Raw genomic sequence first — 14328 nt, forward strand, 5'->3', positions numbered from 1 at the left:
GCAACGAGCCCTGTGTGATGACTGGTTGCCTGCAGCGGAACGACTGCGCTGAATTCTTGGCTGCGAGGTTTGGTGAGTGCGGGACTTTCTTCTTCTGAGTTTTGCCAGGCTTTTGTTAGTGTCAGAAACAGAGCTGGTAATTGTGGTTGTCGTTGCTGCCGGGTTAGTTTGCGGCAAGACAATAGTAGGCAGTAGAGAAAGCAGCATTCGGAGCAGCCATGGATTTGAAGTCGTTGCGCAAACCGAAATTGCTGGAGCTTGCAAGAGAGTTGGGTCTGGATGTCTCAGACAAACTCAGAAAACCAGAACTGCTAAGGGCTATTCTTGAGTTAGAAGCTGAGGATGACGAGCTGTCGGAATGCCTTGAGACCATTGAGGAGAGGGAGACGGCAAAAAGACAGGAGCGCGAACTTAAAGAACAGAAAGAAAGACAGGAGCGCGAACTTAAAGAACAGAAAGAGAGACAGGAGCGTGAACTTAAAGAACAGAAAGAAAAAGAAGAGCGTGACCGTCAACACGCTTTGGAAATGAAGCGTCTCGAGGTAGAGATGGAACGCGCTCGTAATGGAAGTCAGGCACACGGTGCAGGAGAACGAGTATCGTTCAAAATGACTGATTTGATGCGGCCGTTTAAGCTTGGAGAGGACATTGGTTTGTTCCTGGTTAACTTTGAGCGAACGTGCGAGAAGCAGGGGTTCTCTCGGGAAACGTGGCCACAGCGCTTGCTCACTTTGTTACCCGGCGAGGCGGCCGACGTAGTCGCTCGCTTGAATAGAGAGGAGGCAGAGGATTTCGACAAAGTGAAATCGAGTCTGCTGAAAAAGTACAGGCTGTCAGCGGAGGCGTTCCGTCGGAAGTTCCGGGAAAATGAGAAAGGCAGAAGTGAGTCGTATACAGAGTTTGCCTACAGGCTAATGTCAAACATGCAGGAGTGGCTCAAAGAAGAGAAAGCGTTTGGTGACCACGAGAAAGTTCTGCAGTGTTTCGGGCTGGAACAGTTTTATAGTCGGTTACCTGAGAACGTGCGGTACTGGGTCTTGGATAGGCCAGACGTTAGTACGGTGGCTAGAGCCGCTGAGCTAGCCGAAGAGTTTGTGACGCGTCGGGCTCGTGGAGCTAAGGACGGTCAAAAGGGTGAATTTGGCTCCAAGTTTGAGAGGCCGAAGTTCACACCCATGAGAGCAAAGGGGGACACACGTAGTTCGGATGCGAGTGAAAGCAGTCCGACCGAACGTAAAGAGACGGCGGCAGCCGAAGCCGAACGCAGAAAACGGTTCGAGGCGAGGCAAGCGCGCGTTTGTTATACGTGCCAGAAGCCGGGTCACTTTTCGGCGCAGTGTCCAGATACAAAAACAAAAGTCGTGTTTTTGTCATTATGCAGCACTGACGAGAACATGAAGCTTCTCGAGCCTTACATGCGAGACCTCCTCGTGAACGGGAAAGAGTGCCGAGTGCTTCGCGATTCCGCAGCTACAATGGATGTAGTTCACCCCTCCTACGTGGAACCCTATATGTTCACGGGCGAGTGCGCATGGATCAAGCAAGCCGTGGAAGCTCATAGCGTGTGTCTGCCCGTAGCAAAAGTGCTTATTGAAGGACCTTTCGGAGCGCTTGAGACGGAGGCCGCAGTGTCATCTATGCTGCCCCCCCAGTACCCGTACCTATTTTCGAACAGGTCCGATCACCTCCTGCGCGAGAAGGGGCTTTTGTTTGGTGAGGCTAGCGTTCAGGCCTTAACCAGATCGAAGGTTCGGGAGCTCGCTGCAAAGGCGGTAGTTGCGGGACCGACGTTGTCAAACAATGAGAAAGGGTCAGAGGTGCAGCAAGCTGATATTCAGAGCACGCCCGAACTGAATAAAATTGCGCCTGTAGCGTTAAAGGCAGCAGATACTGGAGAGGAAATTCCCGACACGGGAAAGTTAGAAGAGCTATCTGCCGATTTGCTCATCGCGCCTACGTCGGATGGACTTAACAGGTTGCTAAAAGTCAGCCGGTCGGCTTTGATAGCCGAGCAAAAGAAGGATGGCAGCCTAGAAAACATACGCTGCATTGTCAAGGAAGGTATCGCGAAGAAAAATGCTCGCTTTGTGGAAAGAGGTGGGGTCCTGTACCGGAAGTATCTAGACCGCAGAGGAGTGGAGTTCGATCAGCTGATCGTGCCTCAGTGCTACCGTCAGGATCTGTTGCGCTTGTCGCATGGGGGTTCGTGGTCCGGACACCTAGGAGTTAAGAAAACTAAGGACCGTCTCTTGCAGGAGTACTATTGGCCAGGGTGTTTTCGGGACGCAGACCACTTTGTGAAGACATGCGACACCTGTCAGCGGGTGGGCAAACCAGGGGACAAATCGAGGGCGCCGTTGAAGTTGGTACCTATCATTACGGAGCCTTTCAGACGGCTCGTTATTGATACAGTGGGACCTCTGCCGGTAACAGCCACGGGGTACAGACACATTTTGACTGTGATCTGCCCAGCGACAAAGTTCCCTGAAGCAGTGCCGCTTAAAGAACTCAGCTCTGTTGAGATAGTCAATGCACTACTGTCCATATTTGCGCGAGTTGGTTTTCCCGCGGAAATCCGATCAGATCAGGACACAGTGTTTGCTAGCCCTTTGATGACAGCCTTTCTCGAAAGGTGTGGGGTAAAGCTGTTAGACAGCTCAGTGTACCACCCACAGTCGAATTCCGTTGAGAAGCTCCACTCAGTCATTAAGCGCGTGTTGAGAGCATTGTGGTTTGAACAACAAACTGACTGGGAGCTGTGTCTGCCTGGGGTGATGTTTGCATTGAGGACAGAGCCGCATGCGGCTACGGGGTTTTCGCCAGCTGAGCTAGTGTACGGTCGCTCGCTGCGATCTCCGCTTCGCATGCTTCGAGACGGATCACTGCCCTCTCCAAAGGCTGCAGACTATCTCTTCCACAAATGGCCGCCTCCTGCGCTGGAGCCTCGCTTTGCAACAATATTCCTTTGAGGTGCGTTACAAAAAGGGGAGTCTCAACGGTAACGCCGATGGCTTAAGTCGAAGCCCCTAACGTGGGAATCAGCCTCAAAATTGTTTGTTACTGATGTTTTTCTTCCTGAGGCAGGATTTTTAACATATTGCTTTTGTGTAGTGTTTCAAAGTGATGATGTGCTTTCTCGTGCAATTTTCCAATTTGTGGACGTGTTCTGAGTGCTGCTAAACTACTGTAAGGAACTAGGCAGTAGTATAAAAGGGGAAAGAGCCTGGCAGGGCTTAGTGAGGGTTGTGCCGTGCTTGCTGACTGAGCGGTTGACTTTCGGCGTAGTTCTAACGCATGCCGGGAACGAGAACAAAAATGTCAACTCTCCCGAAGTCACTTTGCAGTGTCCTGTGTGAACCTGAACGAGAGAACGAGGCCTTCTCCGTGCGCTGCGCTCAAGAAACGCCGACGGACGCCCGACTTCGGTTATGTGCATCATCGAGCGACATCCCTCCGGACAGCGGATGCAGTCCCCTGACCATCGGGATCTCCTTCCCCCGGCGGGGCGGTCTGTTACGTTTCGCCTACAACGCGCGGTATAGCCGGCGCGGATGCAACGGACGCCGGAGCTTCGTTAAAAGCGGCGGACATTTTGGCCCGTTCGGAGCTCCCGCAGTCTCCCCGCCAAGCGCGTCCAGGCGTGTTTCAGTGCCACGTGTCTTCGTGTGTGCGTGTGTGTGTGTGTGCCCACGCTTGTCAAAGCGCGGCAGCCGGGGAGAGGAGCTCCCGAAGTGTGAAGCGAGGAGGTCTGTCCGGCGCCCGGCCGGCGGTTGAGTCACTACACTCGTCTCAACATGTATCTCAGCTCGTCCGTGCCCGCCGTCACGTGGTCTCCCCCGTGACCTTCCTTCTTGCCCGCGACGCCGAGACTATAAGAGCAGCTGCCCCCGGACGCTAAGAGAGAGGCTCCGATTTCTTCTGTTGAGTTACGTGCTCTCCCGTCTCTCACTTCGGTCGACCTGACCGCGCGCTCTTTTGCGATGTTAGAATAAACCAGTTGTTCTGTTACCAGTCGACTCATGCTTTGCCGGGACCTTCGGATGCTTCCAGTGCCCCAGGCCGCCAGGCCAACGCTACCCTTGGGGCTTGCGACCCGTTTGCAATAACGGGCGTCAGCACGGAGGTTCCAACAACTCGTGCCAGCGGTGCGATGCCAAACAGTCTGTTGTGGTCCAGTAAGAGCTGTCGAAACTAGCTCACTTCAGACATTGGCATCTTTACTATGAGATACAGCCCATCTTTACCAATAAAAAATGAACTAAGCCCAAGCTCAGGATATCTAAATGCCCGGCGTTGCAGCAAGCTGGTGCAGGAACTCCAGGCGGAACTGCTACTCGTCTTCTGCTGTTGCACTTTTTCTGACTCGGCAAGCCTCGTCTTATAGTAATAATGGCTTCTTTTGATTGGTATTGGAGAAAGGTGAATTACTAACATGCAGCTAAACCTATTTTACTCTTTTGTGTTGCTTGAAGTTTGCTTTTCAGCATGGTAGCTGAAACATACAACATATCTACGAACACTTTTCTTTTCCAATACAGGTTGAACGAGTGGCCTAATCAAACTTGTGGCTTTTAATTGATAAAATTTATTTTTTCTGTTTCTGTTAGAAAAATGCAATCCATGTTACTGCAAAAAAGAATCTGGTGATTGACAAAGTCAAGGAGGCCACCATGACATTGCTTTTAAAAATTAAGTAATTTCTGCACAAACTTTCATGGTGGAGGTAGATTCATGAAATGGAAAAGTGACATTCTGCTCCTACACCATAAGGCTACACTTTTAATTTCAATGTCTTAAAAGCATTATTGTTGCATTTTATTACTGCTCTTAATTGGCTTCCATGTTATCCTTCATTTTTCTCGTAGGAAAGAGAACTCACTGGCTGCAATTCGTAAATTGCAATATTATGCTGTACAGTAAATTAAATAGTTAGTGATTTTTGTTAATTAGTTGTTTATGAATTCAAATTTTTCATGCAAGCAATGAACGCCTCTGAGTAATCCAGCTCAAAGACTAGAATTATGCTATCTGCCACAGACGATTTTTAAAAATTCTTTCAGCGTAAAAAAAATGCTCGGTACATCACATTTGCTGCTGCAAGATGTGAAAGCGCAGGCCAAAGAAACAAATATTGCTTAACAAAGCTGCCCTTACAGCTACTGACAATAATGCAGAAAGGGCCATGAAAAATAATTTCCTTATTTCCAGTGGATGAGCATTGATAGATTTTGGAGCAAACAGAAAGGTAAAAGCAAAGGAAAGACAGAACTTTTAACCAGAGGGGCAAGCTTTGCAAAGTTTGCAGGATCTATGCCATATTGTTCTTTTTATGGTGGTAACATAAAGAATAAAAAAAAAGAAACTTGCGTGTTGCTGAAGAAATAAAAGCACACCCCATTAGCTTCAATTGCATATACCCTGATGCTAGAACTGTGTGATTTCATTCATCCATATACACCCTTGCCTCATATGTATGCTGCTGTACGTACTGTTTTCAATTTTTCACTTTACCAATGAAGGCATGCAGCTAACATTCTGATCATTTGCACGCTCCAGAGTTTACTGAATTGTGTTCCTAAAGGCAGATATATATTGAACATTTTACACAATTATCATAAGAAGACAGCATAGAGAGCAAGCAGCTCATAAATATGCTTCATTTGCCAATATGCAAGTATGTAACAAATGTACCTGTACGTAACAAAGAATAAACTGGACATGCGTGCTGTCGTGCCAAACGTTCCAGGGTGGTGTCATGCAGGAGCAGAAAAAAAAAAAAAAGCATTGCAATTATATATATATATATATATATATATATATATATATATATATATATATATATATATATATATATATATATATATATATAAAAATCATGACAATGGCCGGGCCTCCGGCCGAAAAGTCAGTAAGAACAAGAACATATGCCTTAACATTCCTCTCTTTTTTGAATATTATACCTTTGGCTCTGGCGCAAAACCCTTCATCTTGTATGCATATATATATATATATATATATATATATATATATGTGTGTGTATATATATTGCACTTGAACAAACTTCGTGTGACCTCGAAGAATTGAGCACTGAAGTGACGGCATTATATGAGTACAGTATATACAAGACCTCCTAGTAGGAGACAGTTCAATTTCACAGCCCGAGTACTCTCGGCGGTGTAATCTTCTTTTGTGTAATTATTGCATACTTGGCTATCACTAATACTGCTTCGCCTTTCGGGCGAAACTGCAGCCTCTCTTTCTTTCTTTTTTTTTCTATTTCTGTGAGTCCGAGTATAAGTGATGTTGCGCATGACTGCTGTTCATTCTGATTTTGAGTGAATCCAGCTTGGCCTCATTTCGGTTACTGAGTGAATTATACAGTGTTCCCCAACTATCATACACCAAGACTTAAAAAAAGAGCAGTTACATTACTCGTAGAAAACCTAGTGCGTATTGTTTCCAGTACAGTGGAGTAGCCGGCAGTAACTCTTTCGTTACTGAGATTTATTTATTTATTATTTATTTACTTATTTATTTACAGAATACCTGCATCGCCTCGAAGGCATTGTCGCAGGGGGGGACAGTTAGAGAAAGATGTATTAAATCGTTCACTAAGTAAAGAATGTATAAATTAAGGTAACATCAAGGTGGGAGCACACAATAAGTGAACATTTTCAAGCACAACAGAAAATTAAAACAAAATTAAGACAGTAATGCATTGTCACAAACACAGATGGGAATAAAAATTGTGATTATCAGATATTGAAGCACATTCCTCCAGTAACAAGTTCCAGTCTGTCACAGGTTGTGGAAAAAAGGATTTGGCAAAGGTATTACAGCTCTACTCTCGCACCTTCTTTGAGATTTAATTCGGTAACTGCAATTAATTATCTAACTCGAAAAGTACTGTCCTAATTATTAAAGTGTCAATGAGGCATTTGTAGGCACCCCAAATGACACCTAACTGAGGTGTTTTGAGCGACGTACTAATTGCGTACAATTTTTTCCGTTTGGCAAAGAAATCTCACGAAATATGAAAAATACCACGTGACTGGCGCTCCCTCCCAACACATAATAAAGCAGCGCCTTTAAATAACCTGATTAAAAGCAACTGCATTGCCTGTAGCAAACCCGAATAAACAGCCCATCAGCTTGATAATTGCACGGAAGGAGCACCAATAGCAAGTTTCGCTCCTTTGCAGCTATTCCTTCCTCTCATTTCTACGTCAGACTTATAATCCATCTCTCAAGGCCAATCGATCACATTGATAACGAAAGCCCCTTGACACCATGACCTAAGTGCCGCTCTGATCACGCACGAAGCGCAAAAAGCAATGGAATAGGCAAAGAATGTTTCAAAATCCTGGCTTTGCTCGCATCTCATCGACAGGGTGAGCGCGAAGCTATATTTCCCTCCAGAAATTTGCTTTGGACCAAAGTCAAATTGATGTGACCGTTTTATTTTTCATGAAAGTGTATACGTGCTGGAAAAATAGGTTCGTGTCAAAAAAATAAAAGCGAAGTGAACGGACCAGGAAGCGACCAACGTGTAGAGAAAAGGCGAAACCGGCGCTTTCAAAAAAGTAACTAAATGAGCCGAATTGGCAATCACGATGTGTGCACAAAGAAAAAACAAAAAAAAAAACATCAGATTTCAGCATGCCCTTATTATCTTTGAATTTGTAAGCTCTGTTGAACACCAGCTGGTGCCTAGAGGACTTGTTCAAATAGGTCTCCTTTTGCAGATACGCAGTACTGTGTCCGTTCTTATCACATCTTCAGTGGCTTTCTTGATGACCGACACTGGAATTATACGGCAGACATCCGTTATCTATGCCTTGAACTAATCTGACGTCTGTCTCGATCATGTACACATGATCTTTCACATAACCTCAAAGAAAGAAATCAAATAGAGAGAGGACAGGTGACTTAGCCGGCCAATTTACAGGCCTGTCCCTTCCAATCTACTCTGCATGAAAAGTCGCATCCAGCCAGTTTCGTGCTCGGCTGCTGTGGTGTGCTGGCGCCCCATCTTGCTGATACCACATAAGTGGAAGACGTGACAGTGGGACTTCGCTGAGAAACTCATCCACTGCTTCGAGTATTTCGTCCACGTAACTTTATCCAGTCACTGTGTAATTCAAGAAGATGGGACCGATTATAGCACTGGCGAAAATTTCGCACCCACATTGAACCACTGGTACTGTTGCCGAGTCTACATTACCCAGTGTGGATTGGAGTCACTCCAATGGTGTGCATTGTGTTTAATTTACCTGGCCGTTTCTGCAAAAATTGGCTTCATCTGTGCACACGATGTTGCTCAAGAAGTCCGGTGACTCATCAGCTTTTGTGAGGAGCCAATTTGAGAAATCTAGACGATTTTACAGGTCCCTATTTTTCAAGCACTGGTGCTGGTTAACATGGTACGGGTGAAAGCATGTCCTTTAGAATCCTCCAAACTGATGACTTGAAAATTGATGCCTGGGCAGCCACGTCCCGCAAGCTAGCATGAGGGTTTGAGGCCATAAATGCTTTGAACATCCGTGCGTAGGCTAGGACTCAAAGATGGAGTACTCCACCGCTGTTTCTTGAAGCTGCCGGCTTGTCTCAGGTTTTCATAATTTCTTATGATAGTCGATGCATTTGGTCTACCGCCACACTTCCATGACTGATATATATATTTGCGGCCTTCCTCTTGTTGCCATTTGCAGATACGAAGCAAAGGATCATGTTTACCTTCTGCTCATTAGAGAAAGACATGGCGACTGGGACAAAGCAAAACACGCCTTCAAACCTTTGCACTGACGTTGATTCGCTTTTGTGGTGATATGTTTGTGGCAAAAATAAAAAATAAAACATCCGTGCACTTTATCTATGCTAAGACAACAGCTATCGCAGCTTGTTTCCAACTAACACCAAACGCAACATATTACTTCGGCTGTGGTGCGGCACGTAAGGCACTAGCCCTAAAGCCCCTCAATTAGCTCGATCACGATGCTTTTCTTTATTTCCTTTATTTCGTTCTGGATAACTCAGAGGGAGCCTGTTCGAGGGCGCTGCTTTATGATCGGGGTGGGAGCGCAGTCACGTGGTATTCTCCATATTTCTCGGGGTTTACTTATCAGTCGGTAAAAAATGTTCACGCAATTAGTACGTCGCTGAAAATACCACAATTAAATGTCCCTTGGCTGTGCCTTCAAATGCGCCTCATTGGCACTTTGATAATCAGGATAGTATGTCTCGAATTAGATAATTAATTACAATCACCTAATTAAATCTCAGTGACGAAAAATTACTAGCAGCTACCCCACCGTACTGTAAACAATATGCACTAGGTTTTCTTTGAGTAACACATTGTTATTTCTTTTTAATCTTGGTGCACGACAGTTAATTGGGACACCCTATATATATTTATCTCGTTTGCATGCAAGTGACAATGTTTCCATCCATAATAAATATTGTGAATTATTAGAAATGGCTTTTCTTTTTCATGAGTCGTTAGCATTGCTTATTGGAAAGAGAAGCGCTACTGAGACACACAACATTCACTTGCGTTTCACAAGCCATTAATAAGAGTCTGCTGAAAGGGTCACTGAAATAGGTTTCTTCTTTCATGGTCGCAAAAGCATGCCAAGCAATTTGAAGCGTGGTGAACATACAGCAACATAATCATTCTCTTGGCATAGGATCCATACGTTTAGAAAATGCTTTTATTGGCTACCTCCATCTCTTTCAAAAATATAATCAACTTTCTCCTGTATGTACATTTATATATATTGTGTATGTGCATGCATGGCGTTTACAGTGTAAATTTAAAACAAAAATTTGAAATCGCAAAATACGGATGAGGCAGCCGCCGCTAGTACTTCTAATGCGCGTGTCCTCCTATCGTCAGGATTTACAGAAATAAAGCGAAAGTATGAATTAAAAGCCGCGCACGTTTGGGCCAACAATGATGCAGTAAGCCATTAGCCCCGGTAAAATTTCAAGTGAAAAAGTCGAGGAAAGTCAATAGAAACCACAAATGATGTGGGTGACAAAGATATGGTAATGATACTTTAGGTGTTGGGGGAGGGGCTTCGGCATCGCCCGGTGGGGGCTCAGCCCCCCCTTCCTCCCCCCCCCCCCTGAAAACTCCGGAGGGGGCTCGGGCCTGTATGGAAACAAAGCGCGCTGCTCACAGCCTGCTCTACAGCTACATAATCTAATAGAAACCTACATAATCATAATAGAAAATATTGACACTCGAAATGAAAATAAGCTAGAGATATGCGCTCAAATTTCGCATTAGGGACTATCGTAATCGTCGGCGAATTCTTGTCAAGGTGATCACTCAGACCTTCGAATAAAAAAAAACAAGGTGCCAATTTCATTCCGTCGACGCTGTACCTGCATGTGCACGTAGCTTGCTAAATATATTAGGCATCAGACAAGGCTAGCTTCTCTGCACTATGGCGCGTTGTGAAAAAGCCCGCTTTCCCGGACATCCGGACATGGATACATGCAAACTCGTAACCTTGCATATACGAGGACAGTAAGCAAGCCAACTGTACCACTAATACGATTTCTGTAAGTGGGTATTTTAGTTTAGGTTTTTATAAAAAATGCTAGCCAATGTTGGACTACCTAATCCACTTCAAAGCACGCTCCTTCGAGCAAGTTCCGAAACCGAAACTCAAAATGGCACGCTGACATTTGAGCGCATGATTTAAATCGATGCACAAGCATTTGCGTGAAAATACGTTAAAGTACTAACGTACACATTTTAGTCCAAGTGATCTAAGCAGGTCGATTTCATCGTGCTCTACAGCCTAGTCAAGCGCCCACGGCTAACGGCACTAAAATCGGAGCTGTCTTTCGCGCCGTTGACAACGTTGGATCGATTCAAATATGGCTGTTGCGGCTCTCCGCTTCTGCTCGTGATTCCTGCCAATGTCCTTCCCCGCTTGTGTTGTTCCGTGTGCTGTGTCAAAAGTGTCGTGTTGCTTCGCCTAGGTGTTTTTTTTAAAGAAGTCGCCGAAATCAGCGCGTAGGTATTTAGGCTTTTTAAACTTTAGTATGGCTGGAAACAGAGACTACTGCGATAAGGAGGTCCTGAAGAGGTGAGCTCGGTTGTCAAGTCGCCCCTGATTAAACGCATGCCGTCCTGATGCAAAATTTGTTGTGATTGTTACCTTCTTCAGGGTGCTAAACGGATCGTGGGATGGAAGCGCCGTGCAGTTCTTGCAGGTAACGTTAACCGGTCTCTGTGAGGCCGCGTGTTCGCGCCAGCAATGCTGGTGTGCTGAATAGTAGAGAAGTTATAATATATGTTTCTCACTTTCAGAAGTACGAAATTGAACGAACGGCCATGTCAAACCCACTGATACGAAGGCTAGAGATTTCAGACAAGTCCGTCATTCTGGTCCAACGCTATCAGGTGGCGATCAACTCTTCTTATTTTGCCAAACTTTTGTCAACTGTTCGTGCAGGTTAGCGCAAGCTTGTGTGCTGGAAAGGCTACTACCTCTAAGGCATTGCAGCTTAAGTCTGCTTTACTGTGCAGTTGATACTTTATTTCTTTGAAGATTGTCATAATTTTGCCTCTTTGCAATCGACCTAAAACCTAGACATAAGTGTATAGCTACTTTCCAAGACATATCCCAACCAATCTACGGAGCACTAGAAGACAAAAGTATTTGTCAATACATACCTTTGTTGCGGTGACATAGTCTCCATTTTATGATTAGCAAAGGAATCGTTGTGGTTAATTCGTTTGTTAACTTTTATTTGCAGCAATCGCGGAAGATGTCCCGATCCAAGTCGACCTCCTCATCCTTGTTCATCGATGACACATCAGATTCAGAGTGTGAACTGGAACTCACCGGATGTCCTTTAGAGTGGCCGATGGAACCGAAGAGCTTTTCAATGCTTGAATCTCCGTCATACGAAGATTCGAGCAAGAATTCAGGATCCCCATGCAAAAACAAGCTGAGGGCTCTGCCCGCGGATGAAGGAAGGTGAGCGTTTTGTGAACTCAAGGTCAGACCATTTCATTTGCAATGATTTCTGAGGGACTGAGAGGGAGCCAAACCGTTCGGTGCTCGTGGCATCAACATCAGTTAATTTTATGTCCACTGCAGGACGAATGCCTCTTGCAGTGATCTTCAGTTGCTTGTGTCTTGCGTTAGCTGACACCATCTGATGAAGATATGTTTCCTAATCTAATTTCACCACTGCATTTCTTTTCCTTTACCTTAGTACCGATCTTGTAACTCTAATAGACCAGCAGTTATCTACCCTATATGGCGCATTCAACTCCATTTCTTCCTGTATATCAGAATTTATATAGGAAATGATATTCTTCCAGAATATCAGCTACTCCCATTTGCTCTCCAGTCTACACCATTGCCTTCCTGTCCCTTGACGTTACACCCATGATTTCTTTCTTCTGTCGCGCCACACTAAATGTGCAGTAATAGTGCAAATGTGACACAAGACACAGTCTGCTTTCTGTTGTTAAGTTGTGTTATGTGGTTGCATGTTATGAGGCATGCAGGATGTAAATATTGGTTAGAAAACAAACGGGTATAGCTGGTACTCCTGTTGATATTAAAGGGACCCTCACTAGGCCCCATAGCAAATTTTGGTTATACGCTAGAAGTTGTTACGTGTCCTCTAGGGAGCGTTCTGCCGAAAAAAGTTTGCAAGTCGGCTGATTAATAGCCGAGGTAGGAATATTTCAGTGCCGTGAACCCATGATTTCAGCAGGCGGGCTCCACTGCCAAGCAAGACGCTCTCTTTATTCGCCCGGTCTAGCCTACGCAAGCGAAATTCCTTCCCTGCGTTCTCCCACACCGGACCTCGAGGATCGTGCAACGCATACATCACAGGCCCCACCTTAATTTTTTTTTGCTCCTCGCTTTTTTTTTTTTCAGCGCTATGCATTCCTGCCGATGGTGTCGCGTTCGAGCTGTTGTCTTGTTTGCGCACTGCACTATTTTGCGCGCTGTGCACTAGGAAACATGACTAGCGGTATAATTCAGTCCTACATGAGTACTGAGGCAGAAGAAACGGATCGTAGAGCGTGATCACACGCTGGAACATTGTCGAAAATAGCATAGTTTTGGTACCTGCGCACGTGACTGCACGACCATGGGAACAAGCAGACAAAGCGGAAGTACATATTTTTTTGCTTTGGTGCGAAGTAAAACAAAAAACACGCAGACATTCCGTTTGTGTCTTTTATTATTTCTCTAAACTTCAATTCGTCAATTCAAGCAACAGATCGCACATATAACAGATGTTATCTTGAATAATTCCCAAAGTCACATGTCACCATGAGCGATGTCACATTGTGGACACGATTACGTAGGCGCAGGGGCACGATTACGTCACCGTCCGGCTTGGAGCGCGGCGGCCTCAAGTGAAGAGGGAAACGGCGTTCAGATTGAAATTTCAGATCTTTCCGCGGCGTGTAGCGATGTAATACTCTGCAGACACGATTGTTATCACGCAATGTATGCTCTGCGCTTGTCAGCTCAAAATGGCCAGACCTGGTGAGGGGCCCTTTAAGAGATTCAGCATATGCTCATTCATGTCGACGATTGACAGCGCTTGTGTGATGGACTGTGACTGGCGACCAAGGAGTGACCCATGTCAACCGATGTTCACGCCGGCAAGTGTGAGCTGCCTGTCGTCACATCGAAATCGCTTGTGATTGACGCTGTTCATTTCTCCTTATACCACTTCATTACCTAAAATAAGCGTTAGCAGATACAAACTGTAAGGCATATCCACTTGAAAGGAATTGTGTGGATGACACCATTTACAAAACATGCAGCATCAAACTTGTGTAACGATGCACTGTTGTTCCACTTGCTTTTTTAACAAAATGTCGTTTTATGCATTGAAGCACTTAAGTAACGAGAATTCCAATGCATTTCTCCACAAAGTTCGGGAATGACTATCTCAGAACTTGTATCATCCTGAAAATTGGTTCCAAGTGGATCCACCTTGCGGGCACTCCTGCTAGAATTTGTAAATTGCAATATGTGCCACAAGGTAATTAGCTAAAAACTTAATTAGTCTGTTTTTGTTAGTTAGTCAATTATGTATTTCAATCTTTTCTGCAAGTAATGTCCGCTTGTTCGAGTAGACCAGCTCATAAACTAGAAATGTGCTATCTGTCACAGGCAATTAAAAAAAAAATTGAAAGTGTTTGCTGAAACACCCTGTATAGCTGCCCATTGCTGCCACCCTCAACATAACGCAGGAGATTAATGCTAAGTTGCATTTGTAAAATATACCTTTGTGATAACAGGGACATCAGTCTTAGTTATCCAGAAC

At 45.0% G+C, this 14328-nt stretch overlaps 1 protein-coding gene across 1 annotated transcript in view; it reads left to right on the forward strand.

The window, feature by feature from the left end:
- Positions 1–10859: 10859 nt before the first annotated feature.
- The window catches only part of Zwilch (zwilch kinetochore protein), a 96961-nt gene continuing 93492 nt past the window's right edge, over positions 10860–14328 (forward strand). The window contains exons 1-4 of the mRNA XM_050177475.3: positions 10860–11102; positions 11184–11229; positions 11327–11419; positions 11776–11999. Coding sequence (XP_050033432.2) covers positions 11059–11102; positions 11184–11229; positions 11327–11419; positions 11776–11999 — 407 coding nt within the window. The 5' untranslated portion in view covers positions 10860–11058. The remainder of the gene's footprint in view (positions 11103–11183; positions 11230–11326; positions 11420–11775; positions 12000–14328) is intronic.

The sequence above is a fragment of the Dermacentor andersoni genome, chromosome 5 (assembly GCF_023375885.2).
Source record: "Dermacentor andersoni chromosome 5, qqDerAnde1_hic_scaffold, whole genome shotgun sequence".
NCBI classification, from domain to species: domain Eukaryota; kingdom Metazoa; phylum Arthropoda; class Arachnida; order Ixodida; family Ixodidae; genus Dermacentor; species Dermacentor andersoni.